The sequence below is a fragment of the Pteropus medius genome, unplaced genomic scaffold, assembly GCF_902729225.1.
Source record: "Pteropus medius unplaced genomic scaffold, Ma_sr-lr_union100, whole genome shotgun sequence".
Lineage (NCBI taxonomy): Eukaryota > Metazoa > Chordata > Mammalia > Chiroptera > Pteropodidae > Pteropus > Pteropus medius.
In genome coordinates, this window is record NW_024342471.1 from 10,327,383 (window position 1) to 10,341,314 (window position 13,932).

The window sequence follows — 13,932 nt, forward strand, 5'->3', positions numbered from 1 at the left end:
CTTTCCTCCTTCTCCTGGAGCCCGCTTTATAATTAAAGTTTTTCTCAAGATATGGAATTCTCCCCCGGAAGCCTAGCAGACCAAACTCTGCCCCTCCTCTAGCTTCCAGGAATACACTGGGGTAGGAAGGTGCTGGGCTGAGACAAGCCTCTGTCAGGATCAGCTTCCATCACTTGCTGAGATGAGCACTTCTTAGTTCTTCCCTCTTGTCAGAGCAGTGACCCTTTCATGAGGGGGTGGAGGGTGAGGGGTGAATACTGCACTGGATGCCAGGAGACTGGATTCTGTCTCTGCCAGCCAACTGGACACAGGTGACGACCCTTCTCTGGCCTCCTTTCCTGCAGCTATTCAATGGGAGTCAGCTTTCCTTCTGTCATCTTTCTCCGGTCTCCTCCCTCCCCAGCTTGGCTTCTCTTGTGTCACCTACCATGTCACTCACCACCGTTCCTTAGAGCCACTTCTCCTCATTCTCAATGATCTAGACAGGGCAATGGCCTTCTCGACAGCCCTGCTGCTTTCACTGCTCAAATGCTAACCTGTTCCTTAGTGAAAGAATCCCACCTTGAATGCTGTTCTATTCCCATTAGATCCGTGTTTGGGATGGTTCCAGTCAGCTGGAAACTGAAGAGTTCTCGGGATTGAGTTTTGGGTCTGCCATCACCATGTCAGCCTTAGATCCCCTCAGTATCTCTCAATACAGTCCTCTAGCTTTAAATAGACTGATCTCTATCCCAAGAAGCTTTTTTAAAAGGTTCTGATTCTAGGGTAACCAGACACTGGTGGTCCTTCATTTTACTTTCAGCCCAGTCTCTTTTTCTGGAAGCACAGAGATCCTTGATTAGATGGTGGGAAATAACATCTTTTATTATTTCACTGCTCAATCACTTATACTTGTCCTCAGGTCTCAGCCCAAACATCAATCTTCCCCAGCCTACATCAGATCCCCTCTTAGACTACTCTTATAGCAATCCAGTTTATAGCAAACTGCCACAATCCAGTTTTATGTAAGTATCGATATATATTTGTGGGATTATCTACCCAATATCATCCCTTTCTTATTAGCTTAGATGGCTCCCTGATGGCATGAACTGCCCACCTTGTCCAAAGCCTAGTCCTGCATGGGATTCTTACAAGGACCTGCTGACTGATACTTCAGGCACCCCTGGGAGATAGGAGGAGTCCAGTCACTATGGAAGAGGAAGTCTGCCTAGCACTACTAACACTAGCACTCGACAGAGGGCCAAGTAAAGTACTCTAGGCAAATGGATCTCCAGGGAGATGGATGAAGTTCAGGAAAGCTTCCTGACAGAGGAATATCTGGGCTCACATGGTACACAGACTAAAGAATGAAACATATGCACGCTGTCCTGCAAGGGCACTGCCACTTTCCCAGAGCTCAGTCACCCTTCCCAAGTGTATCCAGGAGGACCCTAAGATCCTAGGGGAAATGGTTGCCAGTATATTATGGCTAGGAAGACTGTGTTTGTGCCTAAAACCACATTTTACCTATAAGGAAACTGAGGTGCAGAGGAGGGCACAGACCAGTTCCTAAAGAAGCCCAGAGACCAGCAGAATTGCAGAGCATGACTTTCCAAGGACTGGTGCCCCTGCTCTTTTCCACAAGAGGTATCAACTTGTCATTTTCCTGAAATGCATTTCAGGAAATGGGGCAGGGTGCTTCCAGCGCTGCCTTGGCAAGGTGGAAAGCACTGTTGGGCAAACATAATGCTGATTTGGCAGTCGCCTTGGGAGAGGGTGGGCTACAGGCTCCCTGCTGCAAATTGTCAGAAATCTTTCAGAGGGAGGCCTGTTTGTGACTCTTAAGCGGGCTTGACCTACAACAGAAAGCTGCTTTCTGAGAGAGAGCAAAACAAGCAATAATCTTGGCTTCATTTATCATCCAGGTGCCTCCATGGGAGTGGAGCCACAAAAGCCATTTTTATTTGTTTGTTTTGTTTTTGGAATTTGCAATTGTCTGTTTTCTTAAGTTTTCCCACTAGGCTAGAATCATGCGGTCCTGGAGTCAGGCCTAGGTCGTGCCCCTGAAATCCCCAGCAAGCACAGTACAGGGGCTCAGTGTTTGCTGAAAAAACCATCTTTTCCACGTGTATGATTCCTCAGCTTGTCAAGATGTTGCTGAACCACGAAATACATCCAGGAACCCAGAAAAGAATTCACAGATAAAAGCACTAGAGAATCAGATAGGAAAAATACTCAGCAGATATAATCAATCAAAATGTCCTTCTTTGAAAATTACCTTTAAAATGGATACATTTTGGCAAGTTTTAATCAAGAAAAGAGAAAGCACTGATAGAGAAAGCAACACTAAGAATGAAAAAAATAAAAAACCTGACAATCAATGGGGAGATTTAAATGGAGAGAAAACGACATAAAACATTATAGCAAGAAATTAAAAATCTAGGTAAAACGGGTGAACTTTTATGAAATTGCCAAAGCCCTTTCACAACTGTTATCTCAATAAACCCTCACAATAGCTCTGTGCCTTGGACAGGTAGTACTCCTGTTACATTTTCTAGAAAGAGGAGAGACTGAGAGGTAGACACCCAGCACAGGGCCCTGATAAGCTACCCTGCTTTGTCTCAAAGGTCACAGCCATGGGAGCACGTGCACATCGACGACAATGAACTGCATCGCTGCCACGCTTCCAGCCACTGCCTTAGGCCCCCAGGTTGGATGGCTAGCCTTATTTATTTTTCCACTTGAAATGCCATAAGGGGTTTCACTTTATTTTTACTTCAAAAGCAGCACCATAAAAATCCTTGATGATTAGAGCTCCAGCTGTCTTAAGTTGTTTGTCAAGGGATCGGTTACTCAAATCTCCTATGGAGGGAAACAGTTTTAGGCGAGAAGCCATGGGAGCTGAGAAACGCAAATGTCTCATCTCTAAAAACTTTCAGACTCCCTCCTGTTCAGTGCCTGGCCTGTCCTGTTCCCCCTTCCCAAACCCCACCATCTGCTCTCCAGAGAGCAGATCAAATTTTTGGGCTAAGGTACTCTGGCGCCAAAGACTCAGCCCCTCCATGCTACCTCCTGCCCCACACCAACTTAGAAATCCAACACCATGACCCAAATGGACTGTAGCCACATAAAACCACAAAGTAAAGTTTATAAAGCTTTATTAAACATTTCAAACAGCTGTGCAATGAACACACCAGAAACAAAAGCTCCAGAATAGCAGTCCAAATGTTCCACAAGTGTGGCCTCGCGGTCCCATTTCCTAGGTGGACTGCCTCCAGTTCTGTCCTTTGCCTGGCCCACCTCCCTCCCTGTTCAGGCAAGAGAAAGATGGATGGTTTAGACTGGAAGGACAACCATGCTGATCCCCAGTGGGCAGGGGCCAGGAGAGTCTCGTGTGCCAACACTTGTTATTGAAGCGCAGATAAAGAAAAAAGCAAGTGACAGTCACAAAGTCTTCCTGTGTATTCTTCATAATGTACAGTCTATATATGCAGGACTGAAGGAGCTCCTGGCATGAGGACGATGGCTACTGCTCCCCTTTGTCTTGTCTGAACCACCTCGAAGTCCAGTGTGCTGGTCACTCTGCAATCCCCATGCTAAATAAAAACTGTAGCGGCACCTACTATAGTTAGCTATTGCTAAACCTCAAAATCGGAACACGTTCGATAAAGCTTCTTTAAAAGGAATATACACATGTATTTGTATACGTTACACACACACGTACAGCACACCAAAAAATATCTAAACACCTATCAAGGGGATCGTGGCTGTTATGGACCACGCAAGTACTCTCCCATTCACTCGGCTGGGGACTGCTAGATCTATGTGAACACGCCACACCTCAATCCTGCAGAGCATGCACAGGAGACACAATGAGTCCCCCCTCCTCGGGACAGCTGAGGAAAGCAGGAGGAAGGGCAAAGGAGGTGAGGCTGAGCATGAGCCCAACCACCGAGGTGAAAGAGCAAGATGTATCCATTATTTCTTTCTTTCTTAAAAATCAAGTGGAAAAAATACTGGAGATCTGTGAACAACAAACACTCAAGACATGTTTCTGTTTAGCCTGCTGACCAGGGAAAGGAGGATGAAAAAGCGAGGCTCTTGGGCGTCAGCAATCTCTTTAAATTAGAGGTAAGTGCAAAAATGAGCCCTGTCTTGGACAGGTGCTCCTTCAAAAAGGAAAGGGGTAGAAGAGAACTAAAGGGAAACCCGGAGAGGGACTGAGGAGTTGGGAACATTCTGGAAAGGGAGGAGACCCTGACGAGAAGGGGTAACGAAGGTGACAATGAGATTGGCATTTTATCTGCCCAGGTCATGCTGGGGTGGTGGACCAGGATGGGTGCAGATTCCTCATAGGAATGAGGTGAGGGGGGTGGCCATCCTGCCAGCTGAAACCAAGATGGGGACAGAACACACACAACCACAAGACCACCCACGACTATAGGACTCTACAATAAAAGCACTGGTCAGTGCTATTATTCACATTATAAGGATAAAACATCACAGGCCAAAAAGGCGCCGTCAGGAATGTGGCACCCGCCAACTGCGGGATTTGAAACTCCAATGCTTTATGACCTATGTCAATGCCTCCCCTCCCGTCTTCTGCTTCCTTGGAAAGCTAACTGGGCAGGCTGTTAGGTGCCCACAACGCTGGGGTCGTGTGCCGATTCTGGAAGTGGAGAATCAGAGCAGTGGTACAGGAAACAGTTTCCCCAGCAGCTATAGCAGATGAGGAACAGGGCTGCCAGGAAAACCAAGGCACAAATTGTGCAAGGCTTCCGCTCCAGGAGGAAGCTGAGCAAGTAGAAGCCCATGAACATGGAGTGGCTGAACCACAGGGCGGGGTTGAGGGGCTTGGGGATGAGGAGGACGGGCAGCAGCCACTGGAGGCAATACATGATCTCTGCCGGGCAGGGCCTTCGCCAAGGCCGCCGGGCACCGCTGCAGGAACCGACCTAATGGGAGCCAGTGGGCGTGGGCGGCTGCCCTCTGCTTTCTTCAACCCTCACTCTGCAGGAGCTGAGCCGCTGTGCTCTCTGGCTGTCAGCCCGGGATCACCAAGGCAGCAGGGATCCTGAAGAGAAAAGTCAACACAACAAACAGACAAAAAACAGACAGACAAACAAACAAACAAACAAAAAACAAAAAAAAAAAACAGGAACAGAATGTATACTTATTTGGGAAAATGGATCATGGTTAACAACAGCAAATGTGAATGCCCTTTCCTCCCTGCCCACCCATGGAAGTCTACTCCTCTCCAAGTCACCATTTCAAGAAGCCTCCTGGGATATCTCCCCTGGGCTTCTTCCGGGCTCCGCTAGAGGGCTCTTCCAGCAGGTCCCGCACAGTGGACTGGCTTTGCCTGGGCCCTGCCCAGTAGAGATCATGTATCGCCTCCTGGGGCTGCGGCCCGTCCTCAACGGGTCCAGACCTCACAATACCGCCCTGTGGTTGCCACCGGATGGCTATGGGCTCCATGCTGTGCCCCCACAGGGTTCTGTCACACAGCAGGTGCTCAGTGGAGAGCACAGCAGTTAGCAGTTTAGCGGCTGCACACTGCCAGCCAAAGATCGTAAGCAATGGATCTTCGCAAGCTCTAGGAAGCTGCAGCAGCGGCAACACCACCAAATATTTTGTTTTAAAATGGCAGCCTGGGATGAGCTTGCCTTTTTCAAATAGCCTGGCATTATTTTGCCAAAACCAGCCAACTTCTTTGAAAGTCGATGCAGAAAAAAATCACCATGCTACCTCGTCCAAATTGACCTCACTTGATGCTGGCACTGTATAGAAGCTGACCTCTGTGAGCTTATAATTACAATTAATTTTCTACCCACATAGGGGCAAATGCCATTTGGCCCCTGTGCCAGGCAGCTTGCTGGAGAGAGGTGCTCTCCAGCGGCCAGCTACCAGTGTGCTGGTGCTGTGCTCACAGACCGCGTTCAGGTCTTCCCGCTATGCCTGGAAACCGAGCTGTGGTAGCCACAACCCTCTGGTGGCGGTAGTAAAACCCGGCTCCAGCCACCCACCGCAACGGGTACAAAAAAATCTTGCGGGCTGAAGAAGACCTACCCAGGGCCTGGGGGTAGAAGACAGAAGTTGAAATGACCTGTCCAGCAGCAAACTACCCCAGAGCTCGTTCCGACCACTTCTTGGGAGAGCTCGAGCTATCCCATCCGCGTATACAAAGGCGCCAAACCCTCCCGCATCCCTCCCACCGGGTAGATACCTGGTGACTATCACTTTCCCTAAAGTTCAGTACCTTCGCTAGGCTCCCCATAATCGCCATTGCCGTAGTCCTAGCAACGTTAAGAAGCGGGACTCGAGTGATCATGTAAAGGTTAGGGAGGCGCTCAGAGACTCTTGTGAAGCAGAGGACATGAGCTTACGACACATGTAATATCAGAAAAGGAGTGCTGAGCAGAGGACTGTGAATCCAGGGCTCCTGGAAGGGGCATCTTTTTTTGCTGTGCGGGGCAGATGTTCCCTCTCTAAATTAGGTTTCCATCTGTGGCCAAGGTGGGTTGTGGTACGGCACTGGACACTGGGCTTGAAGAGAAAGGTCCCACACCAAGATGCGCGCATCCCCAACCCTTACCAGATGTGCCACACACGGTTGCAATTCCCCTTCACTTGCACTAAAATTCAAAAGCAGGCACGGTAGAATATTCTGGAAAGGGGATAAGATGAACCTCGGGAGGCGGGGGTCGGTGGAAAGCGCAGATGGATTATTTTTTTTCCTCTTCTGACGAATGAGGAGTGCCCCCGCTACCCCTCCTTATGGACCCCCCCATGCGCGCATGCGCAGTTGGGTGGCGGGTGGCTACTTAAGGCGCGGCCGCGGCGGCTGCAGCAGTGCGCCCAACAGCGGACTCCGAGAGACCAGCGGCCCTCGGCAAACCTGCGGCCTTCGGCAGCACTCGCGCTCAACCATCCACCCAACGCACTCGGAACCATGGCGGCAGTGGCGGCAGCCTCGGCTGAACTGCTAATCATCGGCTGGTACATTTTCCGCGTGCTGCTGCAGGTAAGTGTGCCCAGGTTCTAGGTGGGAGAGGGGTCCCGATGCGAGCCCCCTGGACCGGCAAGCCCACGTCGCAATTGCCGTCTCCGCGATCCATCCTATCCTGATTGCCGCGATCCCTGTGCCCGAGTGCCGCGGCTGGCACCACGCGCCCCCACCCTGCGCCCTCCTCCTAGCGCAGACCCTTCTCGGTGTGCCCGCGCCCGGCCGGGAACAAAGAGTTGGGGCGCGGCGGGCGCCAGCCGCCGACGAACGCCGAGGCTCTTAGCGACCAACGTGGTAAGAGAAAACCGCTACACCCAGACTCGACCCCAGGAGGGAGGCGGGGCACTTCTGTTTTTGCGAAAAGAGACTTTACAGCTCACATAGCGAAAATTTTCCGCCTTGAAAAATTGCGCATTGCGGGGAAATTTTCTTAAAAAAAAAAAAAAATAGCGCTTGCGGGGTCGGGACAAATAATAAGTTAGAAAAAAAGCCCTTCTCAAACAAACAAACAAACAAAAAATACCCCAATCCACAACCTATTAGAAGAAAAATAATTCGCGGGAAAAAATTAATTCAAGAAAATGCGCATTGCAGGAAAAATAAATCAGACAAAAGCACTTGGCAGAAAAAATGCATTAGATATAAAGCGCGCTGCAGAAAAAAATTAAACAAAGGAACTAAGAAAAAATGAATCAAATAAAAGCGCTTTGAGTAAGACAATTAAGAAGAAAAGGTTCTCTGCTGGAAAAACAGAAGAGAAAAAAAGCGCTTCCAAAAAAACCCCAATTCACTTTATTAAAAAAAAAAGAGGCAAAGTGCTTTGTGTAAAAAGAAACCAAAGAAAATGCTTTGCCCATAAAATCATTTACTCTAAAAGCACCCTTTTGCAGGAAGAATTCCCTGCTAAAGTAATCCTTTGCCAAAGGGATCAAAGTGTTCCTGGAATGTTGCATTTACTGGGTAGGATTCGCTTTTCGAAATCCTCCAGGGACCCAGTGCATTGCAATTAGTGAGGTATACCTAAGTTATGAGTCCAGTCAGATTGCCACCATGCAGCCTTCAGCACATCTGGAAAAGCTCCAGCTGTCCTGACTCCTGGACAAGTTGCCTCCTTGCTGGCCTCTCCTAGTGGGACAGGTGGGCAGGGCAGAGGGTGGGGCAGGGGTGGGCACAGCAGTGCTGCAGCCAGGCTGTGGGTGCCCCCCTCTAAGGGTAGGTCCTGGGTCTCTCATTACAGGTGTTCAGGTACTCCCTGCAGAAGCTGGCGTACACCGTGTCGAGGACCGGGCGGCAGGTGTTGGGAGAGCGCCGGCGAGCCCCCAACTGAGGCCCCAGCCCCCAGCCCTGGGCGGCCGTGTCATCAGGTGCTCCTGTGCATCTCGCCCAGCACGGGAGCCAGTGCCGCGCAGGAATGGGGGGTCCCCTGTGCTCTCTCGCCAGAGGAGCACTTGCCAAGGTCAGTGAGGGGCTGGCAGGCCCCCGGAGAAGCAGCACCGACAATGACGATAATATCAGATCCTTTCCCAACCCCTTTGCACCCGTCCCACTGTGGGGTGGGGTAGAGGGAGGAGGGGGAGTGGGGGGAGCAGATCTCTGAGATTTGGGCATAGGCATTCTGATCTGGACCAAGTCGGGACAGCGACATCCAGCCCCACAGCCACGGCCATGCCAGCAGGCCCCACCACAGAGATCCAGACAACCACACCAGCCAGCAGAATGGACATTCCAACATCACCAGCCAGCAGCCCTGAATCTCCGAGCAGCAGACAAGGCACCAACTGCGTGCCCATGTGGCGGGACTGGAGGGAGTGGGAGAAGGAGGAGGGTTAAGAAATAGAATGGGGCCCTCTTACTGTCCCTTGCCTACGGCATGTGCATTCCAGCCTTGCGCCTTTGCTCCCTCGATTCCCCTTCCCCTTCACTGCCTCCCAAGCCCACCCCATCTGAAAGAAATGTGTCACTCAATTCGGACCTATTTAACCAGTAAACAGATCCCATCTTTACTAAAACACCTTCTCCGAGCCCCCAGCCCCTCACTGATCTTGCTTTTCCTTGGTCTCACGCAATTGTGGTAAATATTGTGGTAATCGCTAATTGTATTAATTGTGTAAGTGTGCATTAGTTGTGTTTCCCCAGCTAGATTGTAAGCTCCTGGAGGACAGGGACCACCTCTACAAAAAATAAAAACAGTACCTCCTCCATCTCGCAGTGTCTCAAGATCCTGCAGGGTGGTGGAGGCGCACCAAAAAGTTGTTTCTTGTAACTAATTTTGCGGCTTCGACACATATTTCTAAGACCGGGCTGATGTGCCCATTGAGGAGTGGGCACACTACTTGGGAAGGAAAGGGAGGGAAGGAGGAGGAGGCAACAAAATGGAAATAAACTGTGACTTTCACACATACCTGGTTCCATCTCAACACTGTCCTGAGATAAAGAACCACATCCTCTTCCCCAAAGAAAAGGTCTTCACTTGTGGTGCCAGAATAAGGGACCACATTCCCCTCCTGAGGGGTGGGTGCCTTCACTTGTCCTGGGATAAGGGGTCTTAGCAGGTAATCAATGAGAAATAAGGGAGGAGGGGAACGATGGGAGTAGCCCTCAAAATGGGGTACTAGGCACCAAGAGGGTGGGGCTGGTTATCAAGACTTCAGAACACACAGCCTTTTCTCCATCCAGGAGCCCCAAGGAATTGAGCTCTGGGCAGGGTAGGCACTGCCCTGAACAATGATTATGGAATAAGCATGAGCTGTGGTGCCTCCCCCACCCAGCTCATCCCTCCAGGCCCCTATAACTTCTACCAGGACCACTACGAGGGCATTGTGCCTGGCCTTGCTATTCTCCAGGGGCTCCTCCACTACCCCTAGGAACCACTGCCAACTCACTCTCCCCATTACTGGGTTCTCTGCTTCTCCCAGCATTAGACTCCATACTGTGGGTGCTTACCAGATCCCTGGTCCTGGGCTCTCCCCTGCCTTCATGTCAGGGTGGGTGGGTGAACTGGCTGCTCAAGTCCAGACTTCTCTCTTCCCTCTCCCACTCCTCAATGAGTCAGGGTTCCTTTTACATGGGGTCAGCTGACTACCTCACCAAATGGCCCTGGCACCTGTTTGGCCTTGTCTGTGGCTTTTCGTGTCCCTGTCACTATACACCTGTTTCTGAGTCAACACTGAGGGAGTTGGAGGGCCATAAATCTCTTTCTGCCACTTCCTCAAATCCCTTAGTCACAGTTGTCACCGACAATTCTGGAGCACAAAGCATGTCGCCCCCTTGAGCCTAATGTTTCCCTTCCCTAAGCAAGCCTCTTGCATTTCACAACCTAACCACCAGCACCTCTAGAGGCACCTTTAACTTCAGTTAAGCGTCAGAGAATTATGGGAGTGGAGGATGCTGACCTCAGTCCTGGTATTGGCTTTGCCATCAATTAGCCCAGGGAACCTGGACAGGTCACTTCCTACCCCTCACCTTCAGTTCCCCTCTGTAAAAGGGCTGCTAAGATCCCAGTGAACCCTAACATACTAGAAACATTCTATCGAAGTGGCAATCAGGACTCAAGGCCAGTGGGGATGTGTAAACCATCTTTTTTAGGTTGGGCAGCTCCAGCTTCCATCATAGCCTGAAGGTGAGGCAGGTGTCCTCTGGTCCTAGGGTGACTTATCAGCAGGCAATGCCCATATCTCCCTTCTGAAGCCTATCTCTTGGCAGGCCTCAAGTCTGGGAGTTTCTGTGGTTTTCCACACTAAATCTCCAGATCCATGAACATATTTCAACATGGGTTCTCAGTGAAGGCTGTCCCTCCCCTCAGAGCCTTCGGGGGTGTGCCCACAGCCCTACTGCCCCAGATGCTCTAACCTCAGCCCAGTTATAAGGTAGCTGGGTTCAGGGAGACAGGATGCAGCAGAATAGAAGGGTCTGGTTGCTCTGGACACAGCAGGCCCCTTTAGCCTCCTGCGCCCTCTTTAAAAGGCAGAAGGCTGCTGGAAGCCCCAGGGCTTTCCAGATGATCTTGGCAAAGCCCACCTGTGGGGCTTCCTTCATCCATCCATCCATCCATCAGCAGGACTCAGAGCATGGCATGGTGAGATGACAGACTTCTAGGCAAGGGCTACCCCGGTGGCCTGCACTCATAGTTGGGCCTGAGTGAGCAACGTCCACTTCCCCGATCCCTGAACCCTCATGTTTTGGCAGCAAACACAAACCAGAGAAGGCAGAAGGAATGCATTCTCTTTCTATTCTCGTGTAATGTTTAGAAGTCTGGTCCAAACACATCTTGTTTATAATTTTTCCAGAAACAATAACATTAAAACATTTTATTCTAATGGGGGCAATGGGAATTGAAAATGACTAGTTTTATTGCAAAGTCCTTAGTCCACAGGACTAAATGTCCACAGGTCTCCCCTTTCCCTAAAGTGTCTCTACCACTCCCACAAGATTTTGTGCCCACAGAGCCAAGGATGGGACTGTAGCAACAGGCAAGACTGCCCTAAGAAGGAAGTTAGTTTCTTAGCTTAATCGGTTGAAATTAAGCCCCATGGGAGTTCAAGTACCATGACTTTTAGAGGTGTGGGGTGTTGTGTGACACTGTTAACTCAATCTGTGTTGTATTTGGATTATGATTGAAGGAAGGGCAGGGAGGACAAGTTTCTTGAGTTTCAGCTGCAGGACAGCAAGTTTATTACACATGGGTTGGGTAAGGGTGAAAGTTTGCTGTGAGCCTTTTGCTAAACATCTATTTTCAAACTTGTATCTACTCAGGAGCCAGCACCCTACTACAGTGAGAGTCTGAATTTGCAGTTGTTCTACCCCTAGAGGTTTAAATGTACACAAGTGTGCACGCGTGTGTACACACGCGCACACACGCGCGCGCGCACACACACACACACACACACACACACACACACAAAACATTGGTCTAAGAATAGTCTCTTCTCCCCTAGTGACTTCTTAACTTCCTCTATATGCCCCAGAGACCTACCACCATCTTCATTGGGAAGAATCCTGTTCACCCTCCCCTTGTACCCTTCTCCCTTCCACAGGCCCCATACCATAGTAGGATCCAGATTCCTTAGCATTCCCAGAACAGGAAGTTAGGGGGGCAGGCAACACATGGTCCTAGGTATATCACACAGTGACAGGTTTGAATGGAATGCATGTGTTTCAAATATGAGAGAACAACAACAAAGAGATGGTCAAACCCAGATTTCAAATTCCTCTTTGAAACAACACATTACAGATAAAGGGTTAAACTGTTTTTGGCAGCAATTCTAACAAGAACAACTTCAGATATGGAATTGATCTGGTCACTGGAGACCGAACAGAGCTCTGAATCTTTTAACAGATTTGCTTGACATTAATTAGTCTCGAATTTAAAATAAACAAGATCTAACACTTGGCATCAGCACTTAAGCTGGAACTTTTTTTTTTTTTTTTTTTTTTTGTCCTGGCTTTGGTGTTGCCGTCCTGAAGGCTGAGGGGATGGTTGGACCATGTCAGGCAGGGCAAAGAGAAGCTGTCCCCAACACATCAGTTCCCTGAAAGGGATAAAACACGATCCAAACCTATAAACAAGAAAGACCATTTCTTTTCTAGAACAGACCCGTCTGTTCCAACATTTAAGCGTTGAAAAGAAACACGGAGGCCTGGAAGGAAATTAAAGATGGTTTGGAAGGGGGAAGGAAAAAGCAACTGTCCCCCATCCCCCATTCTTCTTTCCAGGCCATTAGTGTGCTAGCCATTCCGCTCCTTCAGTTGCCCTTGAAGGCCACTCCCCATACATGTTGAAGAAAAGAGAACGGGTGTCCTGGTTAAATGTAAAGTTAGAGGGAGTAAGAAGCACCCGAGACTCAAAGCAGAGAGCCGACCTATCATCCCAGCCACCGAAGCGGGGGCCCAAGGCAGGAGACCCTTTTCTCCCCTCTCCCCCACGCTCTTTCTGCTGTAAAAATGAGGCTGAAGTGGCGGAGACAAGAGTGACAGGCCTCTCAGAAACTGGGTCCCCTGCCATAGGCCCTAGTGCTGAAGAGGGAATAGTCGCGCCCTCCCAGCCCCGCGCTCCCAAGCTCTGCCTGCCCAATGCCCGGAGCAGACAGGCGCGTGCTGACCTTGGAGGCCAGAACGAGAACCCGAGTCCCGTGACCCGCCCTGGGGCCGGGAAGGGAGCCTCAAGGGACCCTCAAACAGGGCAGTCACGTGACACTGAACATAGGTGGACCCGAACCCTAGGGCGTGAGGAAGGAAATCCCCAGAGAGGGGCCGAGAGACGCCTAAGGTGACCCCAAAGGGACAACATGGCGGCGAGGACTCATTGAGGACCTCTCATCCCGCCCCCAAGAGGCCGACACCACGGTACCTGCTAGCTCTGCCATGGCGCCGAAGCCACTGTCGCTTTCGCTGTCGCAGCCTGCTTCCACCACAGCTCGCCACGGACGCCGCAGGAAACAGAGGAGACGCCCCCTTCGTCTTCTAGTCCTACCGGCCGAGGACCCCTTCTGGGATTGAGCTGTCTACTTGAGACGCCTGATTATATGACCCAAATTGGGGGCTCCCTCGACCAATGTCCCCTAAATGTCCGCCCCAGATGACCCTTTGAAAACTTTCTGCGTACGTGTGCGGAACTCTGGGGGCTCTGAAGTCTTCAAGACCGAAGAATTTTTAATCAGGCGAAGCCTGGACATTCCCCGAATCTCGGGCTCATGGTCCCCTCATGCATATGCAGCAGACTGTGATCTTTACTCTTTCTGAGCTGAGGGGGCGCGTCTTAGTCTTTGTAGGTGAGCTACTGTTGCCTATGGTCCACGTGCATGACCTGTGTACTCCGAAAAAACCTCGTAGCTCAAAGTCCGCTCCCTTCCTGGCGCTTTCACCAAGGGGCCAAAGCTCAGGAGCGGGAAAATCCGGGCTCAGGATTTAGGACCAGACTTGGGCTCAGGACTTTACTTCAACCCTTGCCC

The 13,932-nt window shown here is 50.4% G+C and overlaps 2 protein-coding genes across 3 annotated transcripts; one reads left to right on the forward strand and one right to left on the reverse strand.

The window, feature by feature from the left end:
- Positions 1 to 3,120: 3,120 nt before the first annotated feature.
- On the reverse strand, positions 3,121 to 13,489 carry BLCAP (BLCAP apoptosis inducing factor). Its single transcript, XM_039864304.1, has 2 exons — positions 13,332 to 13,489; positions 3,121 to 5,053 (listed from the first exon to the last, which is right to left on the reverse strand). Exon 2 carries the CDS (start codon positions 4,875 to 4,877, stop codon positions 4,614 to 4,616), a length of 264 nt encoding a protein of 87 aa, XP_039720238.1. The 5' UTR covers positions 4,878 to 5,053; positions 13,332 to 13,489; the 3' UTR covers positions 3,121 to 4,613.
- Positions 6,767 to 9,237, forward strand: NNAT (neuronatin). 2 transcript variants are annotated; one of them, XM_039864306.1, is made up of 3 exons: positions 6,767 to 7,007; positions 7,920 to 7,994; positions 8,223 to 8,449. In XM_039864306.1, the coding sequence occupies exons 1-3, from the start codon at positions 6,932 to 6,934 to the stop codon at positions 8,447 to 8,449; spliced, it is 378 nt and encodes a 125-aa protein (XP_039720240.1). In that variant the 5' UTR covers positions 6,767 to 6,931. The 2 variants fall into 2 exon arrangements, with proteins under 2 accessions (XP_039720240.1, XP_039720239.1); XM_039864305.1 differs by lacking the exon at positions 7,920 to 7,994 and having other exon boundaries at positions 6,806 to 7,003; positions 8,223 to 9,237.
- Positions 13,490 to 13,932: the final 443 nt, after the last annotated feature.

Bases quoted from the DNA above. Each gene is read 5' to 3' on its own strand.
- NNAT (XM_039864306.1), top strand. From the start codon at position 6,932: ATGGCGGCAGTGGCGGCAGCCTCGGCTGAACTGCTAATCATCGGCTGG. The intron at 7,008-7,919 runs GTGTGCCCAGGT...AAGGGATCAAAG, and splicing joins CCGCGTGCTGCTGCAGGTAA to TGTTCCTGGAATGTTGCATT. The intron at 7,995-8,222 runs GTGAGGTATACC...CTCTCATTACAG, and splicing joins GACCCAGTGCATTGCAATTA to GTGTTCAGGTACTCCCTGCA.
- BLCAP (XM_039864304.1), bottom strand. From the start codon at position 4,877: ATGTATTGCCTCCAGTGGCTGCTGCCCGTCCTCCTCATCCCCAAGCCC.